An 18,380-nucleotide genomic window follows, 5' to 3' on the forward strand; every position below is an offset into this window, starting at 1 on the left:
ACAGGTTAAAGTCAAACACCTTCTCAGTCATGTCTGTCCAAGTAGCGCGCCGCTCTGTACGGTCCATCGTCGTCCCGCCTCCCTCTCGCTGTCTATCTTCACAAATCATGATCTGTCCATATCACTAAAAAGAGGGGATTTTCTTCAGTGGAGTGAGGGTGTTCTGAGAAAAACTCATGTATTTTTCTACACTATCTAAATCTAACAATGATCAGAGTAATATCTTTGAAGAGCAGCAGGTTAAACGTGTGCCACTTACATCATTTATGATCTGCAGGTGAACCTAAAAGGGTCACGGCTTTGTAAATGTTTCAGTCAGACATTTTAATCAAACTCCTAAAAGGTGACTGTGACCATCAAGGTGTTGGGTGTCAAAGATGCACAAGAACATTTTTGTGGCATTCTAGTTTCTGCTGTTTCGTCGGTAAACTGCTAGATCAAGCTGCACACCCGGAGTCAGCTGCGGTACAAAAGGTGCGCAGTAACGGGGGAAAAAAGTTAGTCTTTTTTTAAAATCGTCCATGAAGCAAAACCCGACTTGTAGCCTATTCTTACATTTACCTGTGGCCTTGCTGCACCCCCCTGCAATACCTCTGCACGTCCCCCCAGTTTGGGAACCACTGCAATTCACAAACAAAACATTAACTTTTAAAGAGAGGAGTCACAATGTTTTTTTCATTTTCCAACTCAGTCAGAGGAGTTTGTTTCAACCTCATTATTTCCACTTATTATTTATTTTGAAAGTCTCATATCTTACTGTGGTGTTTTTTTTAAGTTGAACCTTCCAGTTTTGGTTCTTAACTTGAGTAATGAGTGCTCACTGTTCCTGTCCTGGAACCATTAACAATCTAACGATGTGAACTCTGTGTTACAGATTGGTACCTGGGATCCTCCGAGCGGCCTGAACATGACAGACAACCAGAAGGGAAAGACGACAAATGTCTCTGATTCCTTATCCAACCGCTCCCTGGTCGTCTCCACCATACTGGTAAGTTTCCTCTTTCTCTTCACCTGCTGGAGAATTTGCACCATTTCACACACCACGGCTGTCAGATGGCTTTAACACTCGGTTTGTGTGTTGTATATTTTGTAATAGTGGTGAGTTAATCATCAAACTCAAAGACTGAATGACAGAGGGCGTCATGTGCTAACAGAACAGCTACAAAAGAAGCTGCAAAGCTTGAAGTCCAGGTCAGCTTGTTCCTCATTACAGTTCCTCACCAGTAAGGGGAAATAACGTAAAATGAGAGCAGTCTTTTGCTGAGAGGATGCTTTTCTCATTGTTGACCTCATTTGAGTTGGTTTAATGTGTTTTGTTGTGAAGTAACACACTGACCCCTTCAGTGAGCACAAACCTGCTCCGTACACTTTATTAATCTGATCTAAAAGCGTTTCTTCGTAATGAGCTCTGCAGGATTCGGTTTCCTTTTGCTGCCATTTTGGGCCAGCAAAGTGCAAATTAAATATTGCAGCTTTAAATGTCTGTTTATAGCCAAATCAAATTGTAATGGTGCTTTATGTGGGACCAATTATAGAAGGCTAGAAGAGCTCTCAGCCATAACAGACTCCCTCCAAAGATGTCATTATTTCTAAGCTTTCCTCTTGAAAAATCCTTCAGTGCTTTGCCTGAGCTGCCCTTTCTGTTCACACAGCTTTCTGGGGATGCTGCTCTCCGCCTCAGTAGAAGCAGAGTACCCCAAAGCACTGCACTCCCAAATTACCCGTTGGCTCCACCACAATGGAGGAGTCCAATTTGGCGGGAGGGGGAGCAGGCCCGGGCAGGCAAAATTGACTGATTGATTGTCCAATAAGATTTCATGCTTTACGGCTCTTCCTCCTATCGACCGATTTATCCCGTGCATTGTGTTTGTTTTCTCTGCTGTCAGCGTGCCAAAAAAAACAAACAAGTGGAGCTGAACTTTGAGGAGAGGAAACAAAATTAGAATCTTCTGATCCAGAACAAACAGCTGTATTCTTCTCTCATAATGAAAAACATCATCAGAGGGAGCGATGGTGAATTTGACTTCAGATACTCATTTTAGATCCAAGAGTTTTGAAAGATTAATCACAACACTTTTGTGGAAATATTTGTTTGAAAACATTTAAGAAAGGCTTCAGAATCCAGCTGAATTTCTCACCCTGACTTCACAGAGACTATTTCCTGTGTTATACTTTTGTGACGGTCCCTAACTATGCCTATAACCAGACTAACTGTACAAAGATTTAATGAATAATTTTCACATCAGAATTTCACTTGTTTTGACAAACTTTATATGTTGAATTCAGCTATTATGTGTTTTTAAAGTTGGTATTTTCAACTCTTGATAATAAAACTTTTAAACCACAGTGGGTGCTGAGAAAGTTAAATATGAGTTTACATAGATCAGTGCAGTTCGTAGCTTTGCCCTTTAAAGAAGTATTGACATGTTTACTGAGGCTTGCTTTGTGAAAAAAAAAAAAAAACAGTTATTAACAAATTTTATCTTCATAATTTTGGTATATGTAATCAACACTTTAAACTAGACATTCCCTTAATTTCCCTTAATTTTGAGGGATTGGGAATCGACCCATCCTTGCATATGAAACTGATCCTCTGGGAAGGTCTGACAGCCAACCATTGTTGCTTTTTGCTCTGACACCTAAAACTCAGGACACTTTATTGGTTTAAGTTAAAACAAATATTTTATTGTTCAATGATTCTCAGTAAAATTAGATTGGAACATTGAAGGTATTTGCTGCCAGTTATGAAAAATAAAAAATAAAAATCGGTATCGTCCCAAATCGATATCGGCAGGTCAGGCTTTTTAAAGATCGGTGGCCAGAAAATTGTGATCGGTACACCCCTACTTTAAACTGCATTTTTACACATTAAAGGTGGCATAGGCAGGATTTAGCTAGTCAATGCTAATTTTTTGTGTTTTCTCTGAAATAAAAGTTAGAGTATCCATTGATAACCCTTTATGAGTGTAGTATGATTGCTCTACTGCGAGGTCGCAGCATTTCCATCTATCTCCGTTATGAGCTGACAAGGATTCTCGACCGCTCCAGGTATCTTTGACCAATCAGAAGAGCCCCTGAGGCTCTATCCTGATTGGTCAAGGGGCGACGCTTCGTCCTTCATATCGATTTGTTGTAAAGCTCTTCATTCTCGTGAACGCGCATGAGGAAGTCCTGGCTCGCATATTTACCTGCCTTGTCAGACTTCCAACCCCCAGAACACCAAGGAGTTAAACAAGGACAGCACGAAGAAGAAAAGGGAGAAGAAGAAGAGGAGCAAAAGGAAGAACCATAAACTTGTGTGTAAACTTCTTGTGGGAGGGGCTAAACTTGTGTAAGGGCATGATGTCAGAGAACACAGGACGGGAGGGGCTGTGCTGGTTTTCAAATCGCCATCTTACATGGGTCAAATCACCGTCTTACCTGGGTAATCCTGCCAACGGCACCTTTAAGGCTCGTTATTTGGGGAGTACGAGCTTTTTCCGAAGCTACTGAAGTCAAGCTTCAACTCAGCTCTTTAAACTTCCACCAAACACCTGCAGAGCTGTCTGTGTATGGCAGTGACACATGGTTGGTGAGGCGCTGACATCGGTCAGATTTCCAAATTTATGAGCCAAACTTAGTGTCTTATTTGCCGTTCGATTAGCAAACTGACACGACAATGGTTTTCTAACCTGATGTTTGAAGCTTATCTTTAAGCTCCAGTGTATTGAGAAATTGTATAATATCCTGCTTGTTTGGCTTTAATTTGAATATAATTTTAGAATGAACAGACTGCAGCTGGGTATTTGATTTTAGAATTGCAGCTACGTCTGCATAGAAGAACATTTTTTAACTGTGGTTTTATAAGCAAAAATAAATATCCATGCAAATACACATCAGCCTCACCATTGAAAATTAGAGCAGACATTAAAAGTGTCTGAAAACATTATAATGGAGACGTGAAGAGAGACAGAAACAGACAAGTGTCAATTGTATGCCCCAGCTCAGTTTGTGAGGGATGGAATGATCTGAGGTGAGGCTCCTCTTGCCTCATTTTTACATTTACCATCTTTTAGCCTGGGCTTTTTCACTCCCCTGTTAAGCTTTCTTCTGCTCTGACATCCTTTCACTTTTTGTCAGTCCAGCTCTAGTGTCCAACATTCCTACAAAATAAATACAAGAGGTCGATTTCTTCGAGAAAAAACACAGATCTGTCTTCACACAGCTGGTGTGGTGTTGTTGTAGAGACTTATATGCACTGTAAATGAATCCGAGAAATAGCTGAGAAATAGTGTTTAGAAATAACCTTTTTTGGTGCAGATCATCTAACTTTTAGTTGTAGATTATATTCAGGTATAAATCTAAAGTGGGACTTTTTCAAGATCTGAGAAAGTCCTCACAAGGATGATCATCTCATTGGGAATAATTTCTTAGGAAAATGTAAAGAAGGCTTTTTTCTACAGTGTGTTATAAATCATGTGGTTTGCCTATCCAGGTCTTGTTGCTGATGGTCTTGTTTGCCTCTGCAGGTTGAACGAGGCATCAGTGTCAAATAAAGAGGCATCTGTATCCCTTTCAATCTGTTTTACAACTGTTTAAAAACTCCCCACAGGAGCTTTAAGGGAGGACTCGTCCCAGACCCTGGCGCATGACTTTTAGACAAGATAACTCTGATGAATCAGGAAATACAGCTTAAGAAACCACAAACTTTGGAAAGCAATGAAATTAAACCGTGCATGTCTTCAAATTCTTATTCTTTTTTTAAGTAGTGCGATCTTTAGTGTGCAATCTTTTGGCCAGACATTGGCATAAAGTTGTAAATCAGCACAGGAAACACAACTGGAAAATAATTCAAAAACAGTTTTCTAATTTCACGGTAACTTTCGACTCAGATGGTATCAGTTTTTGCGTCTATGTCCTGAAACTGAGGTTAATAAAGGCTGATTCCCTGAACTATTTTATTTTTATTCAACAAACGGAAATCAAATACACAAACTTATCTTTTTAATATTGTATATCTCTTTATTCGGACCTCCTGTGGACGTGTGGACATATGCAGCATGTACTCCTCCAAACAGCTGGCACACACACACACACACACACACACACACACACACACACACACACACACACACACACACACACACACGCTCACACACACTGAGTCACATGGGAAGCCTGACAGCGGAGAGAATCTTCTCCTGGTGTGACAAATTGAAGCCACATACCATCGAGATACTGAGGAGGGAAGCATAAAAATAACAATATCAAGTAAATTAGGGGTTGTCATTATTTATCGCAGGCCTTCTTTCCTTCCGCGCGTGCTGTGAAGTGATTGGATTGCAGTTATTAGCAAAGACTCTCTGCGGCTGTAATTGCCATATCAGGATTGAGTCATGGGGAGATGTGTGATGGCTGTGAGCGCTGAGGAAGAGAAGGGAGGGCTGACAATAATTGGGTTTGTTACATTTGATTGATGCACACTTTCATCCAGCTTCTCATCATTTTCTCAGGGATTATGTACTATAAAACATGATGTAATTACAGCTGAGATCTTGGCCTATCAACAGTTTATCTACTTTGAAAATCACTCCCGTAATGTTGCGGTAGGAATGAAGGACCTTTAGGCTAATGGCTGAAGCTGCAGATAATATACTGTGTAATGTCTTAAGTGAGTGGGGAGTGGGCCAGCTTCCACAGCCACAGAAACATCCCATCATGTCTGTATGTGTGTGTCACTGCAGCTCTCACTCTATGCACTCACTCCACCTCATGTTACACGTTTCATGTGTTCTAGAGCTGAAGGCCATGAAAGGTTGAGAATTAAAGAAAGATACTCATCAGCTAAAGCTTTCAGGGCAGCGTGAGCCTCGTTACAGCACACATGTTTTATGAATAAATATCTGAAACTGCCAGCTGCTGAAAAATGATCAAATCATCATTGGATCCTAGTAATCCTCTTAATGAGCTAATGCCACGCCAATTAGTCCAAATTAGACGACTGAAAACGCGTTTGTCATTGCCAAAAAACTCACCAGCGTTTGAAAACCTCAGTAATATTCACATGATTTCATTAAAGGGGCAGTTTTGGTGATTTTTAAAGGGAGGTTTTAGGAGGTACTCGTGAGTAGAAAGTGTAATTTCCACAGGGGAAGAACTGGAGATGATGGTGCAGACACAGTGATGAGTATTTCAGCTCAGTCTGCCTTTTCAGCAGTTAGCTCCATGTATTTTCATAAAGTCAACATAATGATGTGGCTCCTAGGTTGTGTCATTGGGAAATAAAAAGTACACTGTGTGCTAAAAACTTTCTCTTTTACAACAGTATGTTAATCAAGCGCCAACCTCTGGTCTAAAAATATGAGACAATACTGAAGTGCTAAAATCTGCTGTTTCTCCAGTGTTCACTTGAGGCTGGCTCAAGAAGTACCTGAAGTCACAAACACACCAAGCCAAAAAAAAGAGGTTTTCACAGCAGAAATTAACACAAGTTTACAGTCTGGTTCAAGAAACGTCTCCATCTGAATCTTTACTTTTACTATCTGCGCACACTGTGGGGGTTGATTTTTTTTTTAACTCAGCAGTTTAGAAGGTATTAGTATTTAGAGTTCACCCAATCAGAGGCACAGCTCGGGTCATTAGACTGACGGGGGCCCTATGGCTGTTAGTGTGGAGACTCAAGTTGTGTCCTAGTTCAGGGTCTAGAGCCCACGGAGGCTGCAGAATTCAGCGTGGAAGATTTTTTGTTACCTTTGAAAGTGAAAACATTACAGCAGGAAGATTCGATCTTAATGTTAAGTGAAATGGTTTGGTCTTTGAAGCTCTGTTGTATGAGGTCTTTGTCAGTAACAGGTGTATTAGCCACAGTGGATGTCGATCAGTTGGATTCTGTTATTGAACTAGCCAATGAGCCGACATTTAGGCTTGGCTTTCCACTTCAACTTTATCACATTATATACACATAAACATACATTTTACAAATTTTAACCCCAACACCAAGTAAGTTTGGTGAAATTTATGTGAGAATGTATTTATTTGTTTATTTATGTTTGTTTTGTTTGCATTATTATTATTATTATTATTATTATTATTATTATTATTATTATTATTATTATTATTATTATTATTATTATTATTATCGTTAAGGGATCTTTGATACCACTTTTTTTTCAGACCGATACCAGTACAAGTACTCCCTCTTGAGTACTCACCGATCACAAGTACTGATACTACTAGTTTTTTTAATACATAAAATTTCATTGAACGGTGACAGATCATTTTGATTGAAGATAGCACAGTTACTCTGACATTAAGTCGTAAATAAACACAAACAGCTCTCTCTGAGTTTAGAATTCTTTTGATAAATATTAAAAAAATAAAATAAAATCAAGGTTCACAATTAAACTGGCACACATCAGAGTTTAAGTATTTTTAAAGCAAACTTGAGTGCAAAATAAAAAAGTTGAACAGATAAATCTTCCAGGTTGATTTATGTCGAAACAGGACCTGGCACACTTTTGCCGTGGTGTTAAACCTCAGCAATTAGCAGCAACTAGTGGCAAGGAGGACTTGCTCGACGTAAGATTTTTTTTTTTTTTTTTGCCTTTAAGTATCTGCTGCTGGTATCTGTAGCCTTTACGAGTACTGATACCTTGAAAAAAAAGCTGGAATCGGCCCAGTACCGTTACCTGGTATTGGTACTTGCCCATTTCTATTATTATCATTATTATTTGATTTGTTTGTTTTTGTTATTTTTAATATGTCTCTTGGTCTTTGATGAAAACAAACTAAAGAATGAAGATAATATTTGTGCCCACTGGAATCTTGATATAACAGGCCAAAATCATTGTGTGTTTTTTTTTACCACTTTGTACCTCAATGTTTATTAATTCTGGAGAAAAAAAAAAAAAAAAAAAAAAAAAACTTTAAAAAGTGTTGGACTGTATATTTCTGTTAATGTTCTTCCTGAGACAGAGATCCTTTATAGAGTAGATTAAATCTTTCAATTATACTGTCTGTAAATTATTTTTCAAGGTAATGTATGTGACAAAGGAGCAGTATCTGAGAGGTTGGCTCAGTTTATGATAATTTGTTGAGTTTCAAGTGCAAAAAGTAAATGTTATAACTCAGGGTGGTTATTTGCTGAACAAACAGTTTTTGTGGAGAAGCCTTGAAGTCGCTGATGAAAACGAAAACAGAGTGTGAACCTCGAATGACAAACATATCAGTCAGGATGGGACATGAGTGAATGTGTTCATGAGGTTCTGAAGAAACTTCTATGATAGGGATCTGTTTACGGTTTGTTTGCCTCTGCACTGGATTTTTTCTTTTTCTTTTTTTGTTTTTACAAAAATATGATTCAGAAACACATAATAAGCCATCTAAAGATCATAAGATCCAAAAATTTAAAGCTGAGAGTTGTGGACTTTGAAAAGCAGTGTCTTGTGTCTCTCCATTGTGAGGTGTCACAGCTTTAAGTGCAGGTCACACATAAAATATGATATGTGTCAGACAAGCTGTGCAGGTAAATGAACAGACGTGTTATCTATTTATTTTTTCATGTGGGAAAACTTTCAGTTCAAACTGGAGATGAATGTGAGCTTATTCAGTTTTTTTATGGAGCAGGTTGTGAGAGTGAGTTTGTATCTTTTCTATTATTTACTGCAGCCGAGCAGTCCTTCAATCAGGGTTTCTTAAATAAAACAAATCTATGTCCTTTCTCTGAAGAACATTGGCACGAAAAGCTCCTTAAATCTGGAAATAGAAACCTGTTCAAGGACAGCAGCTGTGGAAGCCTGAGTAGAAAGATAGATGTGGAAAAAAGGATGAATATAGGAGCAGGATTGAAAACTGAGGAATGTGTAATTTACGGGATCCCTACTGCCTGAACTATTCAACATGTAGTGAGAACCACATCTCTTTGAGATTTGTGTGTCTCGATCATTATTTGTTGAAAATCAATCATTGTAACAGTTTCAGAACAAGGTTAGCTGAAATGAATCTTGATATTATTTTGTAGAGTGTTCAGTTCACTCATTTGATGGGTTGAGCAATGAGAGCCCAGCAAACTCATCCAGAGGCAGAACAGTTACCATCACTGGGATGTTTTTGCTTGATCTTTCTTATGAATGAAGTGACATCAACATTAAGCAGATGGTAATGATTCACATTAACTGCACACACCTCATCAAAACCTTAGGACTAGATGAAAAAATGCACCTATTTACATTTTGCATAGTTGGATCTTAGGAAAAAACAAACAAAAAAAACAAACAAACAAAAAAAAAACAAACAAACAAAAAGAAGAAATAGAAAAGAGACTAAAATATTGAGCAAGCATTTTTTTAAAAGCAACAGTAAAAAAAAGTGAAATATTCTGCTCAACAGCTGATCAAAAATATAAGACCACAGCCTTTAAAAGACAAAATCTGCACAAAAATGTTGAGTCAATGTCATTTTCTGTCAGGTTTTCTCTCTGTCATGACTTTCTGATGGTAAAGGCTAAAAATATTGCTCCCTTTGAACGTGGTCGATTGTTGAGCTGCATCAGCAAGGCCTCTCACAACACACCATCTCTGCTGAGGTTGGACACAGTAAGACAGACATTTTGGATTTCTACAAAGAGGAAATCCTGAGGGTTATGGAGCAGAAAAGTTCAGAGGTCGACCCTGAAACATTTCACCAGAGCTGAGCCAGAGGATATGATTGGCTGTCCGTCAAGACACAGGACGATCCTCAACCCAAATTAAGGTCGTTACTGGAGCCAACTGCAGCCCAATAACCATCAGACGATGTCCGAGAGAAAAGATCTTTGAGAACAAAACACGTCTTCAAAGACCTCGTCTCCTTCAACGCCACAAACTCACCGTTTGGACTTTTTCAGAAAGCAGCAAACATGAGACACTGAAAGGGGAGGAGGAGAAAAAAACTGAACCTTGACGTCCTGATGGCTTTGTTGTAGTATTTTTTAAGGGACAATCTAAAAAACTCAAGAATTGTACAGCATCTTACTTATACTAAGGAATGTTTATCAGTTTAAACTTAGCTTCCAGTTGTCCCTCCTGCCCTCTCAGCTTTGGGGTAGGAGTAAACAGAACCATAAATAACAGAATGACAGGTGACAGACATTGCTTTCAATTTCTTCAAGAGTACAGGGGATGAAGCTGGACACTGCCCAATGGATCATTGTTGTAAATGGCTGATTGTTGTAATGTTGCTGTTAGATCAATAAAACCTTAAAGGATCTGTGGATTCTGAGTAACATTCTTACATTTAAAGATTTCCTCTTTCTGACTGACAAATGAAGACATAATGTCCCACCAGTCTCCCTCCTGAAGTGTCAGCTGACATGCAAGTCCAAGGCCAGCTATGACAGAAATAACATGGAAACATATGAGAACACTGAACCTGAGCCTACTCCAACTTGAGTTACAACAGAAGTTTCTTTTATGAAGGACAGCTGTTGCTCAGAAAAGAATAGCCAATCAACACGTTGTCCTGAGGAAAGGAATGTCTTGCATATCATCTGGAAAGCCCAACACAAGAATATGAAAGAAGCTGACTCTTCTGACTTGGGGGAGAGGGGTTTTTTGAGGTACTTAGAGGTCTTTAGAAGGGTTTTTCTTAGGGTCTATAGAGGTCTTTAGAAGGGTTTTTAGAAGGGTCTGTAGAGGTTTTACTGCAGGTTTTTCTGGGGTCTTGGGGTTTTGGGGAGGCTTTTAGGTTGTTTGAGGCCTAGGAGGATGATATTAGCTGATTCACTGCAGACCTAAGGGGCTCACTTTGTTAAAGATGGCTTGTTTTGAATAAAGTTTTTTGGATTCAGGCTGACTGAACTCCTTGGCAGATTGGACTCTGCGTCTTCTTCCTCAATAGTCTAATATCAGGGTATTAGAATATTCAGGGATGAAGTATTTAGGCAGAGGAATTAGGGGCCAATCCCAACGGGGCCTGCAGGAGGCACAAAGCACCACAAAAAGTTACTACAGCTCCAACGTTACTGACATGAACTGGAGATCCCACTGGAGATGTTTTCACGGCGGCACAGTGGAGGGGGCGCCATCATGATCTGGGTCTTTTTCCTTCAATGAACCAATGGAGCTTCAGGTTGGTCAGGGGCGTCAAACGGCGGCTGGCTCTGTGGAGATGTTGCAGGGGGGCTCCTTCATGACTGAGGGCCCTGGTCTGTGTGGGAATGACTGGGTTTTTCAACAGGTTGTGTGGATTTACAGTGACTCAAAACTTTGTAGTTCAGACAATAGGACTGTGGCTTCAAATTACCACAACTTCCTTCTATCAACACTAGGATCTCATTATAAAATGTATGAGACTGACTTGAATTGAATCTGATCAGTTTTTTTCACTTTATGGAGAACGAGCGCTTCGTCCAGTGGTTAAATTAATGTAATGCAGTACAGACACATGCACTACCATGTGCTTGCATTTTACACCTTTATCCATTTATTTATCAATTTATTTAATGCAGTGTGGTAAAACAGTCAGAGGCATCAGCATCTCTTACTTTATTTTCCAGCCAATGGGCCGTCTTCCATCACAGCGCTGCGTGCTGAGAGCACCTGGATGATTTTCTTTGTTCTGTGCCGCGCTGCATGGACGGGAATCAATAACACTAAAATAATGTTTGAAAAGGACTCAAATAAGGCAGCATCATTTGTTTTGTCTCCGGCACAAAATCCATTGTTTTTAATTTGTAGAAGAAGGATGAGCTTGGATGTGTGTTTAAGGGGAGTCTGCAGAGAGAGATGGCTGTGCTATAGCTTTAATTAGGTTTGCTTTACGGAGATACTTGGCTTCTCCTTCGCTCTCTGCTTTTAATTAAAGATACACCGGCCGCCGTCTGCAGCCAGCCTCTCTGCAGGAGACGGGAGGCAGTGTGTGTTTGTGTTTGTGTGTTTGTGTGTATGCTGTGGAGAGAGGAACAGTGAAGAGGAACTCAGAAATGCTTTTATCTTTTTATTCAACCTTAGACTCAAACCTCTGACAGGCTGTGTATAGAGTGAAGGAACACATCATCAGCTTATGAATACAGATCAGGGATTTAATGCGCCACCAGTATTGATTATAGAAGAGGATCTTCAGTACAGATCAACACATATCAGCCAACAATAACACTGTTTATCCAGAGAGGCTGACCTCTCTATGCTCTATGCTTGCAAAGACGATGGTCATCAAATTAGAAAAGGTGACTCCACTAAATTTTGGTTGAATCAAGACTTAAGACTCCAAGCAAACAACTGTAAGGTCAGCAGAAACAGACAATAACACAATCATGCTTAATTCCGCCAAACTTATAGACCTATTGTTTTCAAAATATGTGAACAACACAGGAAATTCAGCCCTCAGCCAAGTGCAAAGTTATTTTTGAACCAGACTGTAAACATCTTCTAACTCAAACTCGAAAGAAATGCAGGTTTCTGGACTTTCACATTAACAAAGTTATTTAAGTCCGGAGCCAAACAATTGTGCATCAAATTTCCACCTGGTCCAACCTGTATAAGTGTCCCTATGTCTGTCACCATCCAGCAGCTGTGTTTTCAAAGGGTATTTGAAGTAATTTTGAATCAACAGCTCCCCACCTCAATGATGACCCCCTTCTCATTCACATTGGCCCTCTTTTATTAATCTTGCGTGGGAATTTGCGCAGATCTGGGTGTAAAAATCAGTGTGCGGCAATGTTCGCGTGTGATTTATGAAGCGTGTGTTCCAGGGCCAGTCATGGTGTATGCCTGATCAGCTGTTGATATATGTGGGCTGAAAACAATCGTAATTTACATAACACGCCCCTAAATATTCAGCTGGCCGAACCCACGGGATTTACGACATGGAGAGACGCATTACGGGAAAAAGGGAACTTCTCCATGCCGGTAATCGACTACGCCATAGCAACAGAGGTAGAGAGGAAATGACGCCGTGTTGTTTGGCAGCCGGAAAAAAAGTGTGAATCAGAAAAAAACTCACCTGCAAGGAAGTCACTGCAGTGATTCAGCAGCGTGGATGTGACAAACTAAAATAAAGCAGAGATTTAAACATTTAATTTACACATCCTTTGTTTATACCTTGATTAATTCATCCACTATGTCTGACTGTTAGAAGCCTCAATATTATTCATTGTTTCCGTTCAGGTCCAGAAACGTGTAAAGTTTTATTTTAAAGATGTGTTTGAGCTCTGAAAGAAGCTGCAGACTCCAGCCTGAACCTGTCACAGACTGAGGAGGGAGTGGAGCTGAAGTGTGTCCATCGTGCGCAATAACGCACAGGTAGACCTGAGTTTCATGATTATTCGTACCACGAGACGAGCACATAGGTTGTGATCTTGTGTAAATGTTATGAATTTGAAATTGAACTTTTACGCACACAGTTCACTTTTATATTGTAATATTGTAAGGATCAATATCATCTTATCATCTTCACAGTAAATCTTGTACTCAATACCACTTCTTTAAAATAAAAATCTGTTCTAAAAGTTTGATCCAGCATCATCCGAATGTTCTCTGCAGAGACTTTATCATGAACATGGGAGTGCATGAAAAACTTGTAACAGCCTCTCTATTTACACATTTTTTTAGCTAAACCGATCGAGGAAACATTTTTTCAAATGTAGAAATCAGCTGACAGCTCCTGCTGCTCTTTCATAGCTAAGTATTTTATAGATTGGCGGAATAACAGCAAACAGTTACATCAGTTTTTAATTCTGAAAATGTTTTGCGTTCATATGATCAAATAATTCTCCTCCACAGAGGATTTCCCTCGCTGCACCCCGCTCTCCACTGACATAAAACATGCGTACACGAACTCAGACCTGGAGTGGGATTTGAGTGTACCCGATGCCCACTTTCAGACTGATAAATGCTGATCTGTGCGTGGAAAGGTGCATACACCCATTTTTCAGGCGTAAGCATGCTTGATAAATGAGGGCCATTGTCCTTATTGGCCTCTAAAAACCTCCAACCTGATAATTCCAGGACTGACTGAAAATTCTTCAGATTTAATGTAGCTTCCTGTCCTGCTTGACCTGTTCAGTGTCGATTGATGCAACATGCTCTGGCTTCATGCAACCTGCAAAATTGCAGTCTGTGACAGGCTTCGGCCAACCATATCTGCCAAAGAGCAAAATAAAGCCAATGGAAGTCAACACATTGACTGGAAGTGAAACCTTTCAGTTCTGGTGCGCTGATGGAGAGGAGATGGACCAGAGGCAGATCTAGAGAAATGACACTGTCCGTGCCTAAAGTGACAAATCTCCAGTACAACATAAAGTGGGTCTTTCAGAGCAAATAACATAAAAATAAACATTTTAATGTTTGATGTGAAACAATTTCAGGTGGGATTAATTATTTTAGATGAAACAACAACAAGTGTATGAATATTGCTACAGATCATCTCAGTTTGGTTAGGTTACTGTGCTAAAGCTGCACCATAGTCTCAAATAGGAACCAGCTGTTGAATTTGGATGTAATGATGATAGTTACATTGCAAACATACAATATGTCAGTAGGAGGAGACTTCAGTTAGTTTGTTTGTTTTTAATAATAACATAATAATACCTTTATTTAAATATCACTGAAACAGAAGTTTACAAAGTGCTTTGATAACATAAAGGAACGTGCAGACAACAAAGCACAGGGAAACAGGAAACAAGGTATAAAGACCCTTTCAAGGAGTGAATGTCATAGGAACCCAGACAATACAAGAACAATGCAACATAAAATAAGACCATGAGGACTGAAATAGAGGCTAAAACATGAACTAGGAAAAAGAAAGAAGGTAATAAGGCAGTTAAAAACAAAAATCAGGACAGCAAATATGAAAAGATGAAATTATAATGATGATAAAATAATAAATGATAATAAAGTAATAATAGTATTAAAAGATCAATTAGAATAACACACATCAGCAAAAGATAAAACATTTAAAAGGCCTAAAAGAGTGTCAATGAAAGGATTAAAAGTGAAACAAAGGTGAGTCATACATTCAATAAAATTTGAATAAAAGTACAATTTTACATTAATATGTTAACATAGCATAGAAGAAGTAAATAAAAGAGGATGAACTTTAACAGCAAGGCCAAAATAAGATAAAGATAAAAATGAAAGACAGAGACAGCATCACATCAAAGCCAGTCAGTAAAAGTGAGTTTTTAAAAGTGACTTTAACAAAGCGACAGACTCTACACGACTTATCTCCTCTGGCAGGTCATTACAAAGTCGAGGGAGCTCTGATGGAGAAAGCTCTATCACCTTTAGTTTCTTTCTCTCTTTCTTACTTTTTTCTTCTTTTTTTACTTCTTTTTGGCCTGGGATTTACTTCTGAAGGACTCTGCTTCTCTTGAGTTTCCTTTCTTAAGCAGGTTTGTTTTAAACCCGCACTTCTTTGGTGTTTACATGTGTTGTTGTTGTTGTTGTTGTTGTTATTATTGTTAGTTTTTACACTTTTTTAGTGTGTAGTTGTCTCTGTACCAATTAATGTGAATCTTGTTTCTAGCATTACATTTTAAAATGATCATATATATTCCATGCGTGAAGTTTATATTTTTTCAGCCTTTCTCTTTGGAGGCTTTTATTCTTAAAACACAGACATTTTAAATCTTGATTGGCCAACGCCCGTGCTCAGTCAAAAAAAATAAATAAAAAATAAATTGCATGAATTATTTCTTCATTTGAATGAGCTTGGCAGAACACGCTGCACAGCTGACAAATAATCTGATTTTAGCCTTTACGAATAAACCTGATACTACTTGTCTGGACTCGCATCACAATGAACTGAGTCTCTTTAATTAGAAGAAAAACTCTGAGGTTCCGTTCTGAAGGATTTTCTTAAGAGGAATTTCTGCACTCCTCTGCTTCTAGTCATGAAAACATAATAAAAAGCCATCTTTGCTCCATTTTCCAGTTGCATGGAAACAAGGTAAGAGCTCTGATAATGACCAGGAGGAATCACAGGTAGCGCAGGTTGTTCCAGAGAGAGATGCTCTCTGTTAATGTGCCCGGCCACTGTTTATGATAATTACAGTCTTTCACAGCTGACAGGAGGTCAGAGGGCAGAAGCTGCTAATGGGCTCACAATGGCTTCTTTGTGCTCGACATGCTAGATAACAGTTGTTCGGCTCGTTAACACGGCAGCAAATAGAGAGAGGGAGAAAATGGTGGAATAATAAAAAGAGGAGGGTAATTATTATTTAAAGGAGCTGAGGAGGAATTTACAGTTAACTTGGACTAAAGGTCCTTTCAGACAGATAAGAAAGAAAAGAGATAATCTGAAATAACAGCAGAGATGTTCATGAATAACTTAGCCTCTTAAGAAAAGGAGTAGGTAACTTTATATTCCTGTGTGTGTGGTGTATGATTACATATTGTATGAAAATATATGATGTGTGAAGGGGTCTGGATTTCAGTATGGAAAATGTAGTTTCCATGTGTAAAACTGTAGAAGTCATTTTTTAAATTCATTTGGAGATAGTTATTTCATTGTAAACATATCACTTGTCATGGGTTTTGAGCTTGTTTTTTTGTTTGTTTATTTGTTTGTGTTTCTCTGACAATGACTTTGGCCAAAGGAATAAAATATTTATGATCATGTCAACTATCAGGATGAAAAGATTACATATCAGGTGAAAATTGAAAGATAGAAAGGGTTGTAAGAGAATGAGATAAAAGCCGAAAAAAAAAAAAAAAAAAGATTGACAGAGGAAATACTTAAAAGCATCATAGATAAATAGATAAATGAATGCATAAGTGAATATGAAGAAATAAATGAATTAATAAATAAATTGATAAATAAATATATATAAATAAATATAAATTTGAATAACTAAAGGAATTAAAAAAGAGAGTAATTATTGGAATTAAAATACTATCAACAGGTTAAAATTATAAGTAAGTATGTAAAAGTGAGTTTCAATGAATGATTTAAAAAGATGTTTCTGACTCTGCTCATCTTATCTCCTTGGGAATGTCAAGTCAAGGGGCCCAGGTGGAAAAGGTTTGACCAGCTTTTCAAACTTTAGAATGACCAAGAGAACTCCACCTGAAGATCTAAGACTACAAGACGGCTCATAGGATGTCAACATTTCTGTGATGTAGCTTGATGCAAGCCCCACACAAACTTTGAATATGACCAGTAAAAATCATCTCACAGAGAGCCAACGGAGTTGAGTGCAGACAGGAGTGATGAGATTTCATCTGTAAAAACCAGGAAGGAGCTTTGAGAGAATCAGGGTTTGGATTTCTGTTTTTTTTTTTTTTTTTTTTTTTTTTTTTTTTTTTCAGAATGCATCAGAAATGATGGATCCTACCTCCATGCAACATACATTAAGTATGGTGTTACATTTGTGTTATAATAAGTGGAAACGTGCTCATGAGCAAGTTAAAACATTTCATTCAGGCAGACTTTCAAGTAAATTCAATAAAGGAGAAGTATTCAGTTCTCGGTGTTTTGCGTTATTTATACTAGAGATAGGCCGATGTGCTTTATTTTTTTCATGGCTGGTATAACTGCTTATCATCGGTAGTCAAGGAGGCTAGTAACTGATATTTGAAGCCGGTATTCATTTGAACTGAAGTTTTTTTTAAATGCCTTGAAGCATATGTTGAGTAGCGCAGCTGGCCTAGAGGTTTAGGCCAGTAGCTCCTTTCCTGCATGTTACTTCCCACTCTTGCCCAGTTTCCTGCTCTATCCACTGCCCTCTCTGCAGTCAAATTAAAGGCATAAAAACAACAACAAAAAAAATGTTTGAATGCACTCAGTTGTTTTAAATCTTACCTCATGGACATAGACTATTTTGTGTCTATAGGTAACTGTACATTTAAGCAGACAAAAATAACATGTGGAGTCCCCCAAGGCTCCATACTGGAGCCTCTTCTTTTTAACACTTATATGCTTTGCCAGAAATGTTGTAAACTGTGCTGCTGCCTATCTCAACCAGGACACTCTTGAAAAAGAAAAAAATTGATCTGAATAAGTCATTTTCTGGTTGAATAAAGATTCAGTGCATTTTATTTATTTTTTTAATCTTTCAATTCAAGCCCACCCACATGATTTCTCATTACCTGTAACGGAATTTGACAGTTAAATAGATTCTCACAGTGACAGCTGAAGTCACCCAGAGCATGATAAATAAGCACAAACTACACTTAACTTCCAGTCTACAAAGATAAATATAGAGCTACCGAACAACTAGAGCTAACAGAGTTACAAAAACAGAAACACAAAGGCTCAGTTTGCTCTGTGACAGTCAAAGATGGACGGTCCAGAGATGTTTCATCTGGAGAGGAAGACGAGGATGATTCACACAAACTGTTTCACAAAAAGGACGAAACAATGAACCGGAACAGGAGGATCATTACCGCCACAGTATGAAGACATCTCTTAGAAATCAGTTAGCC

The 18,380-nt window shown here is 38.6% G+C and overlaps 1 protein-coding gene across 2 annotated transcripts in view; it reads left to right on the forward strand.

Moving 5' to 3' along the window:
• Positions 1–18,380, forward strand: part of grik2 (glutamate receptor, ionotropic, kainate 2) — a 425,745-nt gene that overhangs the window by 287,170 nt on the left and 120,195 nt on the right. For both annotated transcript variants that reach the window (XM_074682842.1, XM_074682843.1), the window contains exon 10: positions 875–988. In XM_074682842.1, the coding sequence (XP_074538943.1) occupies positions 875–988 (114 nt within the window). The remainder of the gene's footprint in view (positions 1–874; positions 989–18,380) is intronic.

Source organism: Halichoeres trimaculatus, unplaced genomic scaffold, assembly GCF_033239565.1.
Source record: "Halichoeres trimaculatus isolate MK-OKI-2021-1 unplaced genomic scaffold, fHalTri1.1 fHalTri1_scaffold_12, whole genome shotgun sequence".
Lineage (NCBI taxonomy): Eukaryota > Metazoa > Chordata > Actinopteri > Labriformes > Labridae > Halichoeres > Halichoeres trimaculatus.